Here is a 21293-nt window from a genome sequence, read left to right as displayed (position 1 = left end):
TTTTTCTTTTCTAGACGAAGGAAGAGAAAAAGGCATTTCAATAGTTTTTTTTTCGTTTCTTCGTATTATTATTATTATTATTATTATTATTATTATTATTATTATTCTGTTGTTACCAGTGTTCTGTTAATTTTTATTAATTATTCTCATTTAGGGTAACTCTCTGTAACTACTAATTCCAATCTCCTGGGATTCATGTTTCGTTTAACTCCTTCATCTGCCCTTTGGCGACGTTGGGTCGCTGGTGCTGGCACCGCAGCCCCAGCCACAAGCACCCCAGCCTACCCATCTCTCTTCTCACTGCGCTTGTCGAGTAGTGGTGGCAAAGACTATTATAAGATTCTTGGTGTAAGTCGCACGGCCACACCGGCGGAGATCAAGAAGGCCTACCGCAAGCGAGCACTCGAGACCCACCCCGATCAAGGTGGGAAGAAGGAAGACTTTGCGGAGGTCGCGGAGGCGTATGAGTGTCTTAGTAGTGAAGATAAACGCCGGGTGTATGATCAGTACGGCGCAGAGGCCGCCTCTAACATGGACGCCGCGGGTGGAATGGGCGGCGGTTTCGCTGGTCGCTCCGCGGAGGACATCTTTGCGGAGTTCTTCAAGGGAAGTATGGGAGGATTTGGCGGCGGGGACGTCCGCCGGGGACCACCGCAGGTCCCGCCCATTGAGGTGAAGCTGCGCATGACACTGGAGGAGGTGTATAAGGGAATCAGTAAAACACTACGTGTGAATCGGCCTGTTATTTGTGCAGATTGTCGGGGATTTGGTACAAAGAGTCAGACAAAGAAGCCAAAATGTGCCCAATGTGATGGTAGTGGACATGTGGTACATCAACACCGTATGGGACCTGGAATGGTACAACAAACCGTCTCACAGTGTAATCGATGCTCCGGGTCCGGCACAGTCGCAAAGCCGGAAGATAATTGTCCAAAATGTCATGGTTTGGGATACCGGCATGTCGCCCAGGATGTGAATATTGAAATTCCCGCCGGTGTGCCGGCTAATGTGACGTTGGTGTTGAGAGGCGAGGGTGGTACAATGCCGGATGCGGAACCAGGTGATCTTCATGTACATGTGGAAGTAACACCACATAAGAAATTTACACGTCGTGGGGATGATTTATTAATTACAAAGGAGGTTTCACTTTCAGAGGCTCTTTTACGTGTGCATATGTCGTTAAAAATGTTGGATGGTCGTGTTATTTCTGTTCACGTTCCGAATGATACTGTTCTTAAACCCAACAGTGTACTTAAGGTTCCGGGAGAAGGAATGCCTAATTCCCACGGTGGACGTGGTGACCTCTACGTGATGACACAATTAAAAATGCCAAACAAGTTGACGAAACAACAACGTGAAGCTATTATAAGTGCCTTTGGAGCTCCAAATGAATCTTCTGATGCTTCTGCTAACACAGTTGTTACTGCTCGTGTGATGCGTGAAACTACCCATGAGTTTGAAGACTCCATGCGTGAAAATTGGGATGCACAGGAGAGCGGCGGAATGGGTCGTCGCGGTGGTGGCGGTAGTAATGGTCGTGGTAGTCGAAGATCACAGCAGGCGGAATGTGTACATCAGTAAATGCCGAAATAAACTCTTTACAGTTCACACCACTGTAGCAGACGAAATAACTTGATTTCTCTTCTTTATATATATATACATATATATATATCCTAACTTCATATTTGTACACTTTGACGTTTTCGTCGTCTGACGGATTTGCAAAAAGCCTATCGAGAAGGAGACATTTAGAGCAACCGTTATTATTATTATTATTATTATTATTATTATTATTATTATTATTATTATTATTATTATTATATCTGTTTTTTGTTCATTTGTTTTTGGTTTTTTTTTGTGTTTTTTTTTTCCTCATTATTTCTCCAATTGTTGTTATTTCCAGTTGAGGGATAATTTTTCTTTGTTTCACTGAATCTCCGGGGTTGGTGCTTTAAACCCCCTAAGATTATTAGTGTTCAACAGAGACACCTCACTGGAACTGGACCGTTTGTGTAAATCTAAGTACTGCCGCTATCCGAGTAGAATAAGTGGGAGCGTGATATATACATCCACCCTCCCATAAACATACATACAGCACAATAACGGAAACCAGTGAATCACTCACATTACTATCAGAAGAAGGAAATGGAAAAGAAAAAGAGAAAAAAACATGGACACTGACACAATTACACACTTACATGATGGAAGAAACAGAAGAAGAAAAAGAAAGGAAAAAAAGAGTGGGAGATACATATAAATTGAAGTGCGATGTCCTATAAAAGAAATTATTTTTATTTAAAGGCTGAGCCACTGCTTTTTTCTTTTTTATTTCACCTTATTGATGAATAAGTCTGTCTAAGTACTGTTAGTTAAATGAAGTAGTTTCATAAAGGATCTTATCACTTTATTGTTTCACTTTTTCTCTCTTCTACTAAATTCTAATTTCTCATTTTCTTTTTTTTGTTTTTTTTGACTCCCTCTTTCTCTTTCTCTTTGCTGTTGGGTTCAAAATATAAGAAATGTCACATGTAAAAAGAGTCTCCTCGCGGGTACTCCTCCTATTCACTGCGGTTATTCTTGGCTTTATTGTACTAAATGAGCTCCTCCTCTCCGGGAGTATGACACTGGGGGAATCCACCATTACTACTAATACTACTAATACTACTGAAAAAATAACAAGACAATCCACACCTGGAAAGATTTCACATCTTCGTGTCCCCTTTCAGTATATTCCCCTGCATGTTATTCATACATGGAAAGTGCGGGAATTTCTCATTGTGCTGGGCATTCCATCTATGGATATTGAAGAACGACGACGACGACGTCAACTACAACGCTCAACATGCTGGAAATATCCGCAAGTTGCCACAAAATCAAATAACTTTACAGGATTACTTCTAGTTCTCTACGCTATTGGGCAACATCCATCCAATAAGTATGAGTTTTCATCAGCATTACAACAAGAGGCCACACAGTGGTTTGATGTAGTGACACTTTCTGCACATGATATGTTACCATCGACGTCTAAAACTATTGGATTGATGGGTCATTGGGGATTAGAAGCTGAGATTGGAATGAGTCGTAAAACGTATCAATGGTTTGAAATGTCACTTCGTATGTTTCCAAATGTTGGTTATATTGCAAAAGGGGATGATGATATGTTTATGCGAGTTCCACAGTTTCTCGTAGATCTTCAGACATTACCACGTCGTGGACTTTACTGGGGATCATTTGTTCGATGGGAGAAACCACGTAAAAAAACAAAAACAAAGCTTTACTACGCTGCTGGAAGTTGTATGATATTAGCCAGAGATGTAGTTCAGCAGTTTGTTTCCTATAAACCATTGCGAGAATTAGTACGTTTGCCATATAAGACGGAACGTATAAAGGATTTTGTTTCATTAAATATGGACCATGAAGACATGATGGTGGGACGTGTACTGCGTGATGTTCAATACAGTTATTTGGTAGTAGCGAGAGACAAACAGTGTCGGTTTCACAATCTCCATAGTGGCATTCCTGTACGTCCGGTAACACAAAACTCTCTTATTGTGCATCATCTCTCAGAGAGTGATTACGATATGTTGATGAAACGCTTTGGAAATGATACTCATCCTTCTCCACAACCATACTATAGAATTGGGGATAGACTTATTATGTTTGAATGTAAAAGAGTAAAAAGGGAGTCTTGAAAATGAAAAAGAACGGAAAAAATGTCCTTGATAATATTTTTGCTAGTTATACATGTATTTGCTGATTATTATTATTATTATTATTATTATTATTATTATTATCCTTGCGTTTGTAACTTCCTTGCTGAATAGTGGGGTGGGTGTTATTAAAGAAAACAGCAGTGTAGCTTGTTTCTTCTTTTCAGTTACTCATCTACAAAGGGTTGTGCTTTCGTTATACCATTGGTCTTTTTTCATTATTGTTGCTGTGTTTGACATCACACTCTAAATGTAATGTGATTGCATATATACGTTTCTTTGCTTTCTTTCTTCCTTTATGGTTATGGTGAACACAACACGCAATATACTCAGACATACTTATAATTCCATAAAACGAAAAAAAAAAAGCTAAAGTGCTCAATAATGTCCTCACCGTCTAATTCTCCTGTTTACTGCGGTGATTACTGTTGTGATAATGAACTAATGTGTTGTACACTTGGACGTTGCCGGCCTTCAGCCGGTGCGTGTCGTGCCAAACCATTACCGTATGCACTTACTATCATTGGTGCTTGTGGGGCTGTTGTGTTGTGTGTGCTGTTTGTTTGCATTGCAGTGGCCACACGTCGACGGGCGATGAAGTTGAAATATAAACGTGAAACTACTGTTGAGAGAGATACTAATAGTACACCAGCTGTTGGGACCGTTCCTTTGATGAATACGGGAGAAGAAGTGGAGGAAGAAGAAGGGGGGCAATGATGTAAGTATAAACGATTTGTATGGGTGGTATATATATATATATATATATATATATATTATTTTATTTTATTTTATTTATTTATTTATTTCTGTTGACTGGGTGGGTGTTTGTTTTAATGGTTTATCGCTGTAATCTTCACATAATACCTACAGAGGTTGTTATTGGGAGTAATGTTTTTTTTTGTTTTTTTTAATCATCTGAAATGATAATTCTTATTTCCTCACAGTATACGTATTTCTCATGGTGTTTTTTTGTATTTTTCTCTCTTTTGGACCTCTGTGTGTCTACGGTGGTGTTATTTACGTATGAGTAGCATCAGCTGTTTTTTCTTTTTGTTACTGCTATCTGGGTATTTACTTTCATTTTTTTATTATTATCATTCTTATTTATGTGGTTGTAATTAAATCTTAATATCTCCATATTAGAGGAAACAATACTTCACATGTGAAGGGTATTCATGCATATTGTATGTTTACTAGTAACAGCGTGAAGAAATGTGAGAACTCTCCCTCTCGTGTTTCTTTTTTTTGTTTGTTTGATTGTTTTTATTTCGACTGTTCCCATAAAGGTACGTTCAGAAGTCTGTTCGCTTTAAGCACGAAAGTAAACCATAGAATAAAGAAAAAAAACATAATAATATTGGGACCCCAGACATATATATATATATATATATATAAAGAGATTGGATTGTATGAGCTCCAAGTATGACCGGGTAAAGGTAAAGGTACACCTTGGCGGTGATCACTATTACATTCTCTCACGCTTTATGCTTTCAAAGATGTTAACATTCTGCAAACTCCCCACAACTGCGGCGGTGCGGGTGAGTTTAGAACTAAAGAAATTCCTCGTAGATCAGGGAAAACTCCACGTCACACAAGCCGAACTGGAGGCAGCTACATTCTACACAATGGCGCAGTACGGCTTTGGTGAGGCCCACACGCGTCTCTTTCCACTTATGACTCGCTTTTACATGGAACGGGTGCCGCTGCTTATTCTCATTGCCGGTAGTGGTTGTTGCAGTAAAACCTTCATTGCCCACAGTCTTGCCTCTAAACTTAATACACATAATGTGGTGAGTACGGATCTCTTGTTGGATGTCCTTACCGCCGTTCACGCTGGATTTCCAGCTGACAGCATCGCCCCCGCAGCGATTCCCAATAACAATCTTAATAGCGATGATGTTGATCATCATCTCAGTATTGGTGCTTGGCCACAGCCGGATGAACGTGGTCTTTGGTTTCGCACAGATAATAGTAATAATAATAATAAGAGTTATAATACTAATAGTACTAATATGAATAATGATGATCCTAGTGGATTGTTATCTTTACCTCGTGTATGGCAGGCGTGGGCCTCTGCAGTGCGGCCGCTTGTAACAGGTGAACTCGACAAGGCGGCCGCAGAAGGCAAAGTACTCATTGTGGAAGGTTCACTGCTGGATCTCGCCCACTATCGCAATTATTTATCCCGCCACTATCAACGCCGTTATGGTGCTATTGCAGTGGCGTTTTACGTTTCCGCCGATGATGCATCGCGGCAGTTTGTGGCGGAGCGCTTTGTAACGAGTCATACAGAAATGTTGCCGACATTCTACAGAGAGAATAGTGCAGCTGATTTACACCATCATCATTATTATAACTGTAGTGATAATGATGGTGATGACTATGATTCTGAGAATAGTAGTGTTACTACGGTAGCGGCGGTGGAGTGGATGATGCGGCGGCTAAAAGCAGTAGAATCAACACAATTGCAAATAATCGCAGAGAAAAGTAACCGCATGGCACTTCGAAGTATGGATGAGGGTTGGAGAAGTCGATTGTCGAAGGCAACGACGTCTGGGAATAGCAATACTATCACTAATAATAATAATATTGACAGTACTGGGGGTGATGAGGGAGAAGAGGAAATAGTGTATGTGAATGCCGTTTCTTACTCTGTGGGGGCATTAACGAAGCCGCATGAGTTCATGCAGGAACTTGTTCTAGAACGAATAATGGTGGAGCTTCATCATAGGCAGTTAGTGCAAGAAGCGCAATCCCAAACTACAAATGAACAGGCATTAAACGCATAAAAAGATTGGCAGGGAGCGGTTTACCATTCATTAAGCTTGTTCCTGCAACTATATATACACTTCGCATTTATATAAATGTGTTTTTTTTTTTTTTCGCTTTGTTTCGTTTTCCATTTCTTAGTGGCTTGAATCCAGTAAACAAAAGAAGAAAAGCAAGGAAAAAAAGGACCGGAGGGCGAAGGGAAAAAAAAATGTGGATGATATCGCCTCGGTGTGCGTGTAACTATTTTGTTTTGTTTTGATGATATAAACTGCTACAGATATGTTATTTCTTTGTTTTTCTTTTTTGTTTTTCCTTCTTGTTCATATCAAATTAGGTTTGAATCATTGGATTAGGACGATAATTTATGTATACTTTATAAATATTATGCTAATTGAGAGAAACAGCCACCCTTAGGTCCTTTCTGGATGCGAATAAATCACCGGTAAAGTTATTCAGTGGTAGCGAGATTTACTCCTTGCTGTTTGGTTTCTGTGTAACTTCAATTCCTTAACTTCCTCGTTTGTGGATATCACAGACAAATCCATCTCATTCATACATCTGAAAGAATAATAACACAATAAATCCTCTAAATTCCTGCGTCGCTGAAATCATTTTTTCGTATATTAACCCCCATGTTCCCCTCATTGGTATCTCTGTTATGAATTATAAAATAAATCCCTTTCTTTCCTCTTGTTTTCTCCTTGTTTGTTTTTGTTTACTTTCCCTCTTTTCACCCCCTCAGTTTCCTCTCACTTGCAGAGACGTTTCTCCCTCCTTCTTGGAGAACCTTCAATAACACCAAAATATCTCTTTATCTACTATTCTTTTCGTTATTATTGCTTTCTCTTGGCGTTTTTTTTTTCTGTTTGTGTCTATTTATTCTTTTTCGTTTTTTCTTTAATTTTTAATTTTTTTTTTTTTTGTTGGGAGGGGCAGGGTTAGTGATTTTTTAGTTGAAGAATAATTATGCGTCGTACGTTGAGGTTTAGTGCAGGGTTTATACAGTCATTGAACTCTGGCAAGACGAATTTCTTCACATCGCTCTGGAACAAGCCCCAAACACGTGATGAGCGCATTAAAGAGTATGTACCCGAAGTAATTGATGAAAGTTTGCGAGAACAACGTGCTGTATTAGCAGAAACCACATCTCGTGATATTATTGTTGAACTTGGACACAAAGTACTTCGTGAAATTGAAAACAAAAGTCCAACACCAAGTATTGCTCCTCATTTGAGCAAAATACTACGAGAGTATGGTTCTAAAGATATTATTTCTCAGCGACCACTAAGTTATCTATTATACCCAAGTTCTATGATGGGTGGAGGGCAGCCATCACATGAACTTATAACGAATTTTGTTGATAATTTTAGAGGTCTTGTGGAAGAAGTAGAAAGGAATGGATGTTCCACACGTTCAAAGTCTCTTCAAGAAAGAGATGAAGAAGGACAAATTAAGGGCGAAGATAAATCTGAAAAAACGCATGATGATAGTGAATCTAAGGTAGATGATACAGGAAATTCCGTCGCTAATACGAAATCTGGACCTGTTATTATGACATTACGAGAGGAACATGAACCAATGGATATTACTCTTTTTATTAGGGTGGTATCTGCCATGGCTCTTGCTAATGTGCAACATGGAGACTGGAATAATGCTATACGATGTGTAGATGCAGGTATTAGTCACGTTATAGATAAATCACGTTTGGGTGCCCTTCTTGGAATGAAAGCTGGTATTTTGGTACATCAAAAAAAGTATCTGGAGGCGGTAGAATCTGCTAATTTAGCGGTAGAAGCATCAGGAAATATTCAAGGTTATATTCATGGGGCGTTTGCGTTGCGGATGTTAAAGAAACCTCAAGAAGCAGTTTACCTTCTTGAAAAGGGTCGTGAGGCTCATCCAATGAACATGCAGATTGTAGGACAAATGGAAGAAGCACAGAAAGAGATTGAACAGATAACTAAGGAAGAAAAGAAAATGATCAGCTCCTAAATAAATGATAAAAGAGAAGAGTAATCAAAGTGTTTTCCTTCTTTTTTTGCTTTTCTCACTTTCCTATCTATCCGTGTTTTTATCTTTCTGAAAGTCTTTGCTTTATGCGCTGTATTCTGTATAGCCTCACTGTGTTATATTTGGTGAAGTCAGGATAAAAGTATGGTTTCTTTTGTTGTTATTCTTGTTTTTGTTGTTGTTGCTGTTTCTCTGTGGTTCTGTTTTTTTGTTTTTGTTTTATGCAATGGTTTTTAGTTTTTTTTTCTTTCTTTTGATTTCCCTCTTCCCATTACACCACCCATGGATTTGGATTGGTGATTAAAAGTACATTAGGGATTCTTTTGGGAGTTGCCCCTTGGGTAGGTTTTATTTCACCTTTATTTTATCATTGTTTCCCCCCTGTATTGTATTGAGCGAGATTACAGTATCGTTTTAGGGGGGAAGTGGTTTCCTCTGTACAACGCTATAAAAGGTGCGGTGCTTATCGAAAAAGCCGTTTGATGGCAACAGCTGTAACAAGCAAAACAACTGCCGTAAAAGTAGAAGTAAGAGCAGGAAGTGAGCATGTAGAGACCTCATCAGGTGGTCCATCTCCCTTTTTGAATACCATAACTGTTGGTCTTAAAAAGAAAGAAACATCAGAATTAGAGTCTTTACCAAATCCATTTCGTTGCAGTGGGAGTGAAGAAAGTTGCTTACAATATTTTCTTATTCTTCGAACAAACAGTAGACGAGAGGTTGAAGAAGTATGGTCATATCCAGAACCTCTCCATGTAGTAGAAACGAGATATCCAAAGATGACACAGTTTGTCTTTTCCATATCAGGTACATCATATTCTGTAGATGAACTTAACCATACATTTGTACTTACAGATGGAAATGGAGTACGTTTATATGGGCATTGTACAAGTTTCGTAAATGGAGAAGCTGTTGTTAGCCTTTCATTATATCCATGGTGTCGTTTTTTTACCCGACTTGCTATGTTCTTTCGTTCTAATGGGTACGATTTTGGGAAAGAGATTATTATTGCACTCTTTAAATCCCCTACACCACCTTCAGGTGGAAGTTTCTTAATGCCTGCCAATATTCCAATCGGATTTTATAGACCATATGATCGATTATGTTCTTTTATTGATACCTGGCCACTTGAATTACTCACTATATTTCCTGATACAAGTACTCTATTTTCTGTATTAGCAGATTTACTACTTGAGAAAAATATTATCGTCGTAGGACCAAATTTTGGTATTGTATCACATGTAGTAATGTCATTACAGGCACTTATTGCACCTTTTGATTGGCAACATATTTTAATACCCATACTTCCGAGTATTCTTCTTGATGTTTTGGCAGCTCCTACTCCTTATCTTGTAGGTATACTCACTTCACAACTTTCTCTTTTGCAGCGTATACCAATTGAAAGTTGTGTTATGATACATTTAGGATCATCTGGAACCTGTGAAGGAGTATATTATCACTGTGAAGAAAAGCATAATTTACCTCATTCGGGTTTATTTAGCGCTCTTCGTATAGGTTACAGTACGTTAACGATGCGAGACCCACGTGATCAGACGGTAAGAGATCTTTGTAGTTTATTCCTCAGTTATTATGCGACGCTTTTGGGTGATATTCTGGTGAGTGGTGGCAAAAATACCCCCTTTTCAGAGTCTCTTCTCCGCACGCAGTGCTTCAGTACGCTCTTGACGGTGGTGCGGGATGCCCTGGAGGACCCCACGCATCTCTGGCTGGATAACGAGTTCACCGTGGCACTTGTCCGCGCCCGCCCGGCCCTTCTGCCCGCCCACTACGAACTCCTCACGCGGGAGGAGCGGGGCGGCGGGGGATTCGCGGCGCGCTACGAGAATTGTTTTGGCAGCCGCGAGGAGTTCACGAGCCTCTCGGCGGCGGTCCACGGCTTCGGCGGCCACCGCCCGGGGACCTGCCGGCTGCTCGCCCACTGCCTGCGGAGCCTCGCCGTGCGGGCGGTGCGGGAGGTCCGTCGGGGGCACGCCGGTCGCCCCGCCGTCACCCTCGAGAGCCCCGCCGTCTCCATCGGCCAAGGCGGCTACCACTCCGCCTCCCTCGACACCCCGGAGGTGAGTGAGATGGTGGAGGTGGCGCCAGTCCCCAAACACAGGCGGAATGGAAAGTGCAATGGGGTCACAGTGGAGGACATACACGACTGAGAGAGGGAGGAGAGTGGAGGGAGTGAAAGTATAAGAGTAAAGAAAGGAAGGGAAACCCAAAGAAAAGGAATGAAAAAAAAGGAACTGGTATTCACATTATTTGTAATTGAAGTGTAAAAGAAGAAGGAACAATAAGACATTAATATTTGGTGAAAAACCTCTGGAGGAGTTGGAACTGAACAAAATTCGTTTTCTACCTAGAGTTGTTGTTGTGCAGATGTGAGGATGTTCCCTCGTAATATAAGACAACTTTCTTCTGAAGTGGTAAAAAAAAAATGAAAGGGGTTGTCGTTGCTGTTGTTTTTCTGGTGTTGATGGTGGTGTTACTCAGCTGTCGTGTAGTGGTTGTTATTTGTGATATGCTGACTGAGTTTCTTCGTTTTTTGTTTTCTTTGTTTGGGTTTTTTTTCGTGTGCGTATGTTTTTACGTGAATCTTGTTTTTCTTTATTATTGTTTTACTTGTTCCTTTGTTAGTCTTATTCTTATCTTGTCACTTAGGGAAGTCTGAGTGATATTATTACGCTGTAATTGCCTTTGCTAAGGTTGAATTCTACTCTCTTCCCTTCACTGTTTGTTTGTTTTGGTTTTTTTTTTCCTTTTGCCATCTTGTTAAGGGAGAGGAAGTGGCTGACATAATAAGGAAGTTAAAGGGGTTAGAAAAAGGAGAAAAGGATAAGAAATAAGAGAAATACTCTGTGTGTGTCTGTTCGTGTCTCCTTTGTTTTTTTCTGTATTTCTACTTTTTTTCGTTTCTCTCTCTCTTTCTCTCTCGTATATATACACATATACATATTCTCCGTGTGTCTATATATATATATATATATATATCTACGATGGTTTATACTCAGATGTTACTCTCGCGTTGTGGAGCACATCTCCTCCACCCAGTGACTATAAGAAGATCAACAACAAGAACATCAACAGCCGTTGTTGTTTCATTAATTCTGCAGCGGCGTACGGCGATTTCCACGCGGTGTTTATTGCATGGACAACGTGGTGGTCATTATCGTCCATTCACCGCAGAAGATGAGGCACAACTCGTAGCAGTGCTTACAACGAAGCCACGGCATGTTGCTCGGCATGTACGTCAATCTATGTTGCGATCACGAAGAAAGATCACACAATTTCGAAATAGTGTAACGTTTTTAATGATTACGCTACAATCGAAATTGCAGAAGGGTGAAATAGCTCCAGAAGATGCCTCAGCACTTGCAGAGAGTCTCATGAGGGAATGTGTAGAATTACGTCAAGGGGATATGGCACATCTTTTATTCCGTGCATCTATTCGATTTCGAAAGTATGGGATGAAAATGGGAGTTCAATTATTTAAGTATCTTTTTGACTCTTATCGCTCAGATAATGCAAAGGAACTTATGAAAAATATGGCAGATGAATTATGTAATGAAGAATCTTTAAAAATGTTGGCAGTACTCGCATATCAATTTTCAGGGCAATTTACTTTAGCTCATAATCTTCTACAAGAAATTCCTCAAGAACAACTTACTACAGCTGATTATTCTGCACTTATAGAAGTTTATGGTATGACATCTAAATATAATGAAATCTTCACACTTGTAGAACGTTTAGTTTCAGAACATCATATTTCTCGTGATCGTGTTGATCTTAATGCAATTTTTTCAAGTGGTATTGTAGGTATACGTGGTGAACCTCAAATGATGGAGAAACTTAAAGATATGGCATTAGAACATAAAGTTATACTAAGTGAACAGGCTATTGGGGCATTAATGCGAGCTCGTTTAAATGGAGTACGTTCAGTAGCAGATGTGTATGATGTGGAAGCAACTCTTAGAAGTGAACTTAAAATAATGGACCTTGGAATGGCAGCTGAAACTGCTGTAATTTCAAAGTGTAGTGAAATTCTTGCAAGGACTCAAAAATCAGGAGATGATGTTATGTTACAAAAATTACAACACTTGGAAAATGTTATAGAAGAGTGTGTAGAAAATGATACTGTGGAAGATTTAGATCCACTTTATCTTATTTCCTTAATTAAAGGTTATGGTGTATTGAGTCGTTTTGATGATATGAAAAGATGCTTTAATCGATTAAATGATTCAGGTTCTATACGTGATCATCGCCTTTATGATGAGATGTTGCGTTGGTATTCACATTCGTATAATCTAAAGGAAGTTATTGCCTTAAAAGAAGAGATGCAAGAAAAACAAGTTTTTCACACAGCACAAACATATCAACATGTCTTTCGTGTTCTTGATAAATATTATCCACGTATGGTTGAAAAATACATGAATGAGATGCGTAGTAAAGGAATTCAAATAGAATCTTTTATGTATCCAACTCTTTTACGTGTATTTGGAGAATTGCAAGATTTTACTATGGTTGAACAACTCTATCGAGAGATGAAAAATAAATCAGCATCCGGAAATAATGGAGTTTTTTCTCCAGCTGCTGTTGTACAACTATTAAAGTCATTTCAACATGATACTAAACGTTGTGAAGCTATTATGCGAGATGCTGAAAATCACGGTTTATTAGCCAATGAATCTGTACAAGCAGAAATTGTACAGTATTTTTCAATGAATGACCGCTATGATGATCTTAACGCCTTAATTTCTCGTATTCCATATAAATCGCCAAATATTTACCGTGTTCTTCTTCGTGATGCCGCTAAACGCAGAGATCGTCGTTCATTTGATGCCTTACTAAAAGACATGCATGATAATCGTGTACAAATTGATGAACGTATATTTAGTGTGGTGGTAACAGCTTTGGGTTATTTTAATGATTTAGATGCAGTGAAACGATACTTTCAAAAGGCTCGAATTAGTAATATCGTACGAACTCCATTATTTTTTGCTACCGCTGCTGCTTCTTTTGCCCGATTAGGTGATGCACAGGCTATTGATGAATGTTGGAATGATCTTTTAGAATCTAAATTAACTATAACTATGCCAGTCTACAACAAATTTCTTGATTTATATATGGCGAATAATAATGTGGATATGGTACAACAAATTCTTAATACCATGATGAAACTTGTACCGCCTAATCCTGTTACCGCCACGACGGTAGTTGATATGCTTGGAAAAATGGGTAGACTTGGTGAAATGGAATCTGTTTTGGAAGAGATGTCTCGTTCTACAAATGCCGTTCCCACACAAGTAACCTATCATCAAGCGATGAATGCCTATGCAAAGAGTGGGGATTTAGTAAAGATGGAAGCGATGCGAAATAAAATGAAAGAAGAAGGATTTCAAGAAAATCATGTGACATTTAATATTCTCATGGAGGGTTATGGTCGTGCTAAGCGGTATGAACACATTAAGGAATTAATAGAAGAACGTCGAAGTAAACAAATTGCCATGGAAGAGTTTGGCTACGTTGGACTACTTAATATCTTTGCCCGTGCCCATATGGTGGAGGAAACGACAAAACTCGTAGAGGAGATGTTAGCCAGTGGTGTTCCCTTTACAAGTCGTATGCTTGCCACTGTGGCCACTTCCTTTAGTTATATCGGTGATTTACCAAAAATGGAACACTATGTGGCACTATTACTGGCACATCCCGATTGTCGTCAACGTGATGTGGAGTCGGTCTATCTTATCTACGCCAGAATGCGGGATACGATTAAGTTGCAGGAACTCTTAGATACGGAGAAACTTCCCAAGACGCAGTTTATATATAATGTCTGTGTTGGGGCATTTGCGAGAGCGGGGGAACACACCAAGGTGGCGACACTGTTAACACAAATGGAAGAGAAGGGATTTTCACTTTCGCGTAATACGAGTGTCACACTTAGTTCACTTTTACTAAAGGCAGGGAAATTGGAATTGGCACAAACTGTCTTGAAGTGGAAGGGGTGTGAACCAAGTAATAGTCATACACATAGTGGTAGTGGTCATGAAGAAGAAATCTTGGAGGATGAATTAGATCACACTGCTGGAAATGATGTTATTAATAGTACTAATACTACTAGTACTATGAGTATTTCCTCTTCACTCCCTAATTTAAACAAAAACACACATGGAAGCTCATCAGGAGCAGCTGGCAGTAATACTGCTATTTAATACGTAGTTGTCACATTTTCTTTATTTACTATTCTACCTTAATAAGTTGTAATTATCTCGTTGTTGTTGTTGTTGGTGGTGGTGGTGGTGGTGTTTTGGTATTTGGTCGTTAAAGGAGAAGGGTAGTAAACAGAGAAGAAGAAAAGAAATAAAAACATAGTTTAATCCTTTCCTATACTAAAAATCTATGTATTGTTACATATATATATATATATATATGTCTTTGTACTTCTTATTTGAAAGTGTAGATGTAAGTTCTTCTTTTTTCTCCTTTTTTTTAATATCCCGTACTCTTTTTGACCTTTTGGTTTTGTTTATCATCATTATTAGCAATAAAGGGAAGCTCTTTTTTTTTTTTGTATCATTATTATTATCCTTCTTTAAATAAAAAAAAACATTACGTGTGTATTGTATTACATCTAAAAAAAAAAGAAGAGAAATGATGACCGCTCAAAAAAGAGAAAATGGCACAACTTGTGCTGAAGGGAACGAAAGCGTAGACTCTGCTGTACAACGCACAAACGATGATAGTGTTGTAAGTAAACGATCTGCTGTGTATCATCGTTACATTGATGATCCCTATCTTCGTTTCTTTGTTCGCAAGTTGTCTAGACGATCCCCTTTAATTAACAGAGGGTATTATCTTCGTATGTTGGTTATTACAGATGTGGTGAAACGTTGTATTCAGCATCTTGGTAGTATTAATTCGAGTGGTGGTAATACCGCACCAGTACAAGTCATTTCGCTTGGTGCGGGTTATGATACACTTGCATTACGACTGAAAGGAGAGTCAGAGTATACAAATGTACACTTTTACGAAATTGATTTTCCGTCTGTTATGCGGAGTAAATCGGAATTAATACGAGCTGCACCAAAAGGTGCTTTTCCTGAAGATGTCATTGCAGATCCAAGTAAAAACTTGGTTATGTTACATGGGATTAACTATCATGGGATTGGAGTAGATTTGCGTGATACAGAACGAGATTTTATTAGTAAATTAAAGGAAGCTTCATCAGATTTTTCTCCAGAGCATCCAACACTCTTATACGCGGAGTGTGTTATGCAATATATGCCTCCATCAGCATCATCTGAATTAATAAAACGAGTGGTGGAATCTTTTAATACAGCCATAGTGGTTGCGTATGATCAAATAAGTCCATTCGATAGTTTTGGTGAAGTCATGCAGAATTCCCTTCGTGCAAAAGGTAGTCCACTTCTTGGACTTTTACAATTCCCAGACGGGGCATCCATGATCCATCGTGCGTTAGAGCAAGGAATGAAGGAAACTCGTTTCGCTAATTTTCATGATTTATCACGGTATTATATTACAGGTGATGAAAAGCAACGAGTAGAGGCGTTAGAACCGTTTGATGAAGTAGAAGAATGGTGTGAAATGTGTAAACATTATGTTATAACAATGGCGGGTACATCACAGAAAATTGGATTACCTTCTCATCCATCATTTCTGTCAGAGGAAACAACAAAAACACTAAAACCTGTAAAAACCACAACTGTTAATTCCATGTTATGTGAAGGAAAAAAAATCCCTGTTCGTTCTGAAAAGTGGCCAACAGGTCGATTTGGTTTTGAGGGATGGGGTAATGGACAAGCATATACAGAGGAACTTCCATCTGGGGATGTGATTATTATTTCATTTGGTGGATTCTGTGTGACGAAGGGTCATCAGCGAACAAATACGGTGTATATTCACAGTCTTCGCGATGGTGAATGTAAAGTAACTATCGCAGATGCCACTATTGCGCCCCCATCACTTGTATTTCACACCTTTACTCGCCTAGCTCGTGGAGTGTATATCGTGATTGGGGGTCGTACAAATCCAAATGATGTTAAGATGGAGGCGTACATGTTAAATATTAATTTGTCTATGGAGGAACAACAGTATCAGGCGCAGAAACCACATGTAATAGCTGTTTGGTCAAAACTTGAACAAGTGAGTGCATCAGGGAAATTGCCCGTTGCCCGATACCGTCATGCGGCAGTGGCAATTCCAACAAATATGAATAATAACACAGTAACAACAGTAGCAGCAACTCAAGAGGAAAAGAATAAAGTGTATGGAAATATATTTGTATTTGGAGGTCGAACGCCAGAAGGGGCTCTACTCAATGATGCATGGATAGCCATAGTACATGCTGATAATACAATGCACTGGAAATGTATTTCTCTCACCGGTGATATCCCACCACCTTGCTGTTCCTCTACTGCCATTCATCTTCATACCGCAGACAACAATACTGTTCTTATTAGTGGCGGTCTGTTAGACGGTGATAACTGTGAAGACTCCGCATGGCGTGTGAATTGTACAACAGGCATTTCGCAATGTATACCACACGCTATTGTAGCACCGCGATTCTCACACACCATGTCGCATGTATGTATAGATGGTGAGGCACGAATTCTTGTTCTCGGTGGTTCCTCCTATCATTCACGTGAAAAAAATCAACAACAGGAAATAGCAGTTTTATTGGATGCGATAACGGGAGAAACGATATCCACATTCTTTCCACCATCTGAGTGCCCAACGTGGACGCGGCATTGTTGTGTGACTTTAGGCGAAGGTTTAGTGGCAGTGTTTGGTGGGGGATTTACGTGTTTCTCATTTGGTACGTTTGCCGCTAAACCATCAATGCTCTTTCTTGGTAGTCGTTGTCATAATTGGCATGTGAGAAGACGGCAAGAAAGACCGATGAAACGATTAGAGAATAATTCATATGGAGCTTTCTTCTCATTTAAGAGAGCCGCCGTTGAGGAACAGCCACTTACGAAAGAAACCTTTATGAAACTTGCAGAACATCCAACACGACCTGTTGTGTTTCGAAAAGTACATTTGGGTAATTGTGTGGATTTGTGGTCTGATCCAATGTATTTAAAAAGGAAGGAAGGTGATACTATTGTCTCTGTACATGTTGCCCGTGAGACACATCTTCTTGATTTTGTAAAGAAAAATTTTAACTTTCAACACATTTCATTCTCTACGCTTGTAGATCACTGTGTAAAAGCAGGAGCTGCAGCGAAAATGAAGAAAACCGAACAAAAAGAAAAAGAAGAAGAAAGATATGCTAACAAAGATGAAATGTGGTATCTGCGTGCGGTGGCTCCTAATATGAAAAGTGAACGTGCCAATATATGGAGAGACTTTCCTGGAATAGGAGGTGATTTTGTACTACCTGAAGAAATTAAAGAACATGTAGAGTCACGTATGCATCAAGCCTGTTTTCGATTAAGTGCACCACCACTAGAACTATGGACACATTATGATACACTTGATAATGTGTTATGCCAGATTGTGGGTACGAAACGTGTGGTTATTTTTCCTCCTAGTGAATATAATAATCTTTATATAAATGGAAGTTCGTCATCTGTAACAAACATTAACGCACCCGATTTAACTCGTTTCCCTCGCTTTGTAGATGCTTGTCGTCATGCGGTGGAAGTCATACTTGAACCAGGTGATATGTTATTCTTACCATCTCTCTGGTTTCATCATATTACTACAATGGGAAATAGTCATTGTGTGAGTGTAAATGTTTTCTTTGAACGATTTCCGCATGAAGATTATGATAAGAAGGATTTATATGGAAATAAAAACCTCCCAGCAGCTGTACGATTACGCAAAAATATTGTTGAAAACGTACAACATCTTCTCTCCGAATCAGCAAAAGAACGGATGAGTGATGGAAAACCACTAACACAAGATTTCGTGGAATTCGCATTACGGCAAGCAATTCAAGATTTGGAAGAGTTGAGTGAAAATATGGCCGCAGCACGCCGGGGAAGTGATCGACTGTGAACTGTAATTCATTTCTGTCATTTTTTTTTTGTTTGTGTTTTCTCCTTTATTTTGATGATGGATTACGCCCTACAAAAGAATAAATAAATAAAATAAAAACATATCACATGAATTTTTATTATTAAGAAATAAAGGAAAAAGAAAGAAGGAAATTAATTGATTTTAATGTCTGGGTCTACCTATCATTTTCTCTTTGTTGGAGAAGTCTTTACATAGACTTGGAGAAATAATTCCTCTCTTTTTTTTTCGTTTTATTATTATGCGAATGGTACTCATTTAAGCAACAAAAACGTATTTCTTTTCTTTTGTTCTACTATTATTACTATTGTTATTGGTATTATTACTTGTTCCTTCTTTTCTTCTTCTTTTTTATTTTTCTAAAAGCTCCTTGTCTGTTTCCATCAAGAAATTTTCGCTTATTTGTCCCCTGGACAAATAAGAATAAAATATCAAACATAAATAATTAAAAAGAGGCAGGGGTGGGGGGTCATCTCACAATACACATCGAACGGCAGTAACAGCGGTAGTGGGTCTGGTGTCACGAGGGGTATTTGTACCATTTCTCGTTGTACACACATTCCCTTATTACATCACTATCATCATAACTCTACACATCTTTGTAGTTCATCGATTGCAACTATGATGATTTATCCGCGTTTGCGAATTGAGGTGTCGTACTCCTCGACACTTATCGCAGCGTGGGCGTTTGCACTTGCAGTGATGTCCTGGTGTGCTGGATACTCTATGCAAGGATTAACTATTTTGATGCTTTCTATTGTTGCACTTACTTCACCCCATGGTGAAAGTAGAATGCTCTTACCACTCTTATTTCTTTCAGAGCGATTATTAGATGATAGAGTGATGCTAGTACAATCACCCCTTGAGTTTTATGCATCTACACTTTTGTCATACTTGACATTGGTTGCTTGCAGTGGTGAAAGGATGGGGAGTAGACAACGTAATATATTTCTTGAGTCCGTAGTGCAGGCTCTTGTTGGTCTTGTAGTTTTTTATATGATTTGTCATGATTGTGTTATATCATTTGGTGCAGGAGCATTTGTCTTGTCAGGGTTTGTGTTTTTTTTAGTGTTGAATCCTCTATTAGGAGAGAATGAGGCTGTGTTAATTGCCTCTTTAGCGGGTTTTTACCTCTGTGATGCAGCTATTAATAATAGCGTGCGTGGAAATGAGGCACTCCTGCATGCTGGTGGTTATTTTACCACAAAAACGCATATTGCCAGTCGAACTGCGCTTTTATCTGCTATTTATTTAACTGTGGTATTATTTGTGGGATCTAAATATTGTATGACGGTACGGGTAAGCAACTCCAAATCATCTGAACGTAGTGTTCGTGTTCCCTGGATTACAATTCTCTTTTGGTCCTCACTAGTTGGTATTATTATCACCATGCATGCGGTGGTGAGTTTTCAATTCCAAGAAGATGTATTTCTGTGGTTATGGAAGTACATAACACAAAGTCATTTTCGATTAAATGTACTATTAATGTGGATGGTGGTGATTCCACTTTCCGTGTACTGTGTGGATGCTTTCACTAAAGGTGTACGACACACAGTACGGCGAAAGTTATTTCACCTTCTTGCCCTCCTCGCCTTCACACCAGTGGCTATTGTAGAACCGCAGTTTCTCTCCTTTGCACTATCTGTGGCTACGAGTATTGCTATTATTATAGAACTTGCACGCTACTATAAGGTGTGGGGCTCAAACACTATTAGTCAATTTATTGTTGGTCACATTGACAATCGTGATAGTATTAATGGTGTGGTTCGCACACACATTTATCTCATTTACGGTCTTGGACTATCTATAATGATGCGTTATCGTCACGAACAAACACCGCGAGAAAATCAACAACCCCCACGTGTGATGGATCTTGCTATTAGTGTTATTCCTGGTTTAATTTCCCTTGGTGTGGTAGATGCCTTTGCGGCTATTGTGGGAAGCACGTTTCTTCTCACCTACCGCCGTGCTCTTGGGCGTTATCTCAGTAATCGTATTTGCACCGCGAGAGCAAATATCTCAATTATACACAAAACCACCACAGGTACAGTAGCAGGTCTCTTATTTGGAATGTGTTTTTGGGTGTTTCTTCTTTTAGTGACAGACACAGTGGGCGAGAAGTCGGCGCCCCACACATTTGTGCTTATTATTGTCTGCAGTGTGACGGAGTGTTTCATGGACGGCATTGATAATCTGCAGCTCCCACTTGTGGTGGATGGGGCAGCACATACACTCTTCGCCATTCTGCTGTATAATCCAAAGATGTGGCGGTAAATAGAAAGAAATAAAAAGAGAGAGAGAGAGAAAGAAGGAAGAATTTAGGGAAGAGGAATTAAAACAAAAAAAAATAGAGAGAAAAGGGGGAAACGCAATGAAAAATAAAAGTTAACTGGTGTGCTGCTGGTGGTGGGAAGGGGGTGAACTCTTCTCAGGACGGATTAAAATGAAAAAAGGTGGAGAGAAAGCAAGCAAGGGAGGTAATTATAAACAACAAAGAGAAAGGTATAAAAGTAATTGAGATGCAAATATGTGTATGATGGACGAGGACCAGATGTACAGCTAGACGTATATACGTAAATATATATGTACGTATGGTTGTTAGTATACCGTATTTTTATTATTCTTGTATAGGCTTTGATCTCTTTCATCTTTACATAAGTGCTATTATTCATTATTATTGTGGAAAAAAAAGTGTGTGTGTGTGTGTGTGTGTTTTTTTTGAGAAATCTAATAAAGAAAAGAGAAGGAAGAAAATGT

The 21293-nt window shown here is 39.2% G+C and overlaps 9 protein-coding genes across 9 annotated transcripts; all 9 read left to right on the top strand.

Moving 5' to 3' along the window:
• Positions 1-195: 195 nt before the first annotated feature.
• On the top strand, positions 196-1581 carry LSM04_004457 (Chaperone DnaJ; the record flags this gene model as incomplete). Its single annotated transcript, XM_067335318.1, has 1 exon — positions 196-1581. The coding sequence occupies one exon, from the start codon at positions 196-198 to the stop codon at positions 1579-1581; it is 1386 nt and encodes a 461-aa protein (XP_067195173.1).
• Positions 1582-2519: 938 nt separating this feature from the next.
• Positions 2520-3692, top strand: LSM04_008632 (uncharacterized protein; the record flags this gene model as incomplete). Its single annotated transcript, XM_067335317.1, has 1 exon — positions 2520-3692. One exon carries the CDS (start codon positions 2520-2522, stop codon positions 3690-3692), a length of 1173 nt encoding a protein of 390 aa, XP_067195427.1.
• Positions 3693-4094: 402 nt separating this feature from the next.
• LSM04_005799 (uncharacterized protein) lies at positions 4095-4427 on the top strand (the record flags this gene model as incomplete). The annotated part of the gene is made up of 1 exon (XM_067335316.1): positions 4095-4427. The coding sequence occupies one exon, from the start codon at positions 4095-4097 to the stop codon at positions 4425-4427; it is 333 nt and encodes a 110-aa protein (XP_067195253.1).
• A 692-nt stretch (positions 4428-5119) lies between these two features.
• LSM04_004855 (uncharacterized protein) lies at positions 5120-6499 on the top strand (the record flags this gene model as incomplete). The annotated part of the gene is made up of 1 exon (XM_067335315.1): positions 5120-6499. The coding sequence occupies one exon, from the start codon at positions 5120-5122 to the stop codon at positions 6497-6499; it is 1380 nt and encodes a 459-aa protein (XP_067195190.1).
• A 949-nt stretch (positions 6500-7448) lies between these two features.
• On the top strand, positions 7449-8474 carry LSM04_008523 (uncharacterized protein; the record flags this gene model as incomplete). The annotated part of the gene is made up of 1 exon (XM_067335314.1): positions 7449-8474. The coding sequence occupies one exon, from the start codon at positions 7449-7451 to the stop codon at positions 8472-8474; it is 1026 nt and encodes a 341-aa protein (XP_067195422.1).
• A 500-nt stretch (positions 8475-8974) lies between these two features.
• Positions 8975-10660, top strand: LSM04_007863 (cDENN domain; the record flags this gene model as incomplete). The annotated part of the gene is made up of 1 exon (XM_067335313.1): positions 8975-10660. One exon carries the CDS (start codon positions 8975-8977, stop codon positions 10658-10660), a length of 1686 nt encoding a protein of 561 aa, XP_067195381.1.
• An 834-nt stretch (positions 10661-11494) lies between these two features.
• On the top strand, positions 11495-14707 carry LSM04_001116 (Pentatricopeptide repeat; the record flags this gene model as incomplete). Its single annotated transcript, XM_067335311.1, has 1 exon — positions 11495-14707. One exon carries the CDS (start codon positions 11495-11497, stop codon positions 14705-14707), a length of 3213 nt encoding a protein of 1070 aa, XP_067194972.1.
• A 439-nt stretch (positions 14708-15146) lies between these two features.
• Positions 15147-18518, top strand: LSM04_005692 (uncharacterized protein; the record flags this gene model as incomplete). The annotated part of the gene is made up of 1 exon (XM_067335310.1): positions 15147-18518. The coding sequence occupies one exon, from the start codon at positions 15147-15149 to the stop codon at positions 18516-18518; it is 3372 nt and encodes a 1123-aa protein (XP_067195236.1).
• A 642-nt stretch (positions 18519-19160) lies between these two features.
• Positions 19161-20810, top strand: LSM04_002297 (uncharacterized protein; the record flags this gene model as incomplete). Its single annotated transcript, XM_067335309.1, has 1 exon — positions 19161-20810. One exon carries the CDS (start codon positions 19161-19163, stop codon positions 20808-20810), a length of 1650 nt encoding a protein of 549 aa, XP_067195047.1.
• Positions 20811-21293: the final 483 nt, after the last annotated feature.

The sequence above is a fragment of the Trypanosoma melophagium genome, assembly GCF_022059095.1.
Source record: "Trypanosoma melophagium isolate St. Kilda chromosome Unknown ctg1segment0, whole genome shotgun sequence".
In the NCBI taxonomy this organism is placed as follows: Eukaryota; Euglenozoa; class Kinetoplastea; order Trypanosomatida; family Trypanosomatidae; genus Trypanosoma; species Trypanosoma melophagium.
This window is presented reverse-complemented; position numbering and strand designations above follow the sequence as displayed.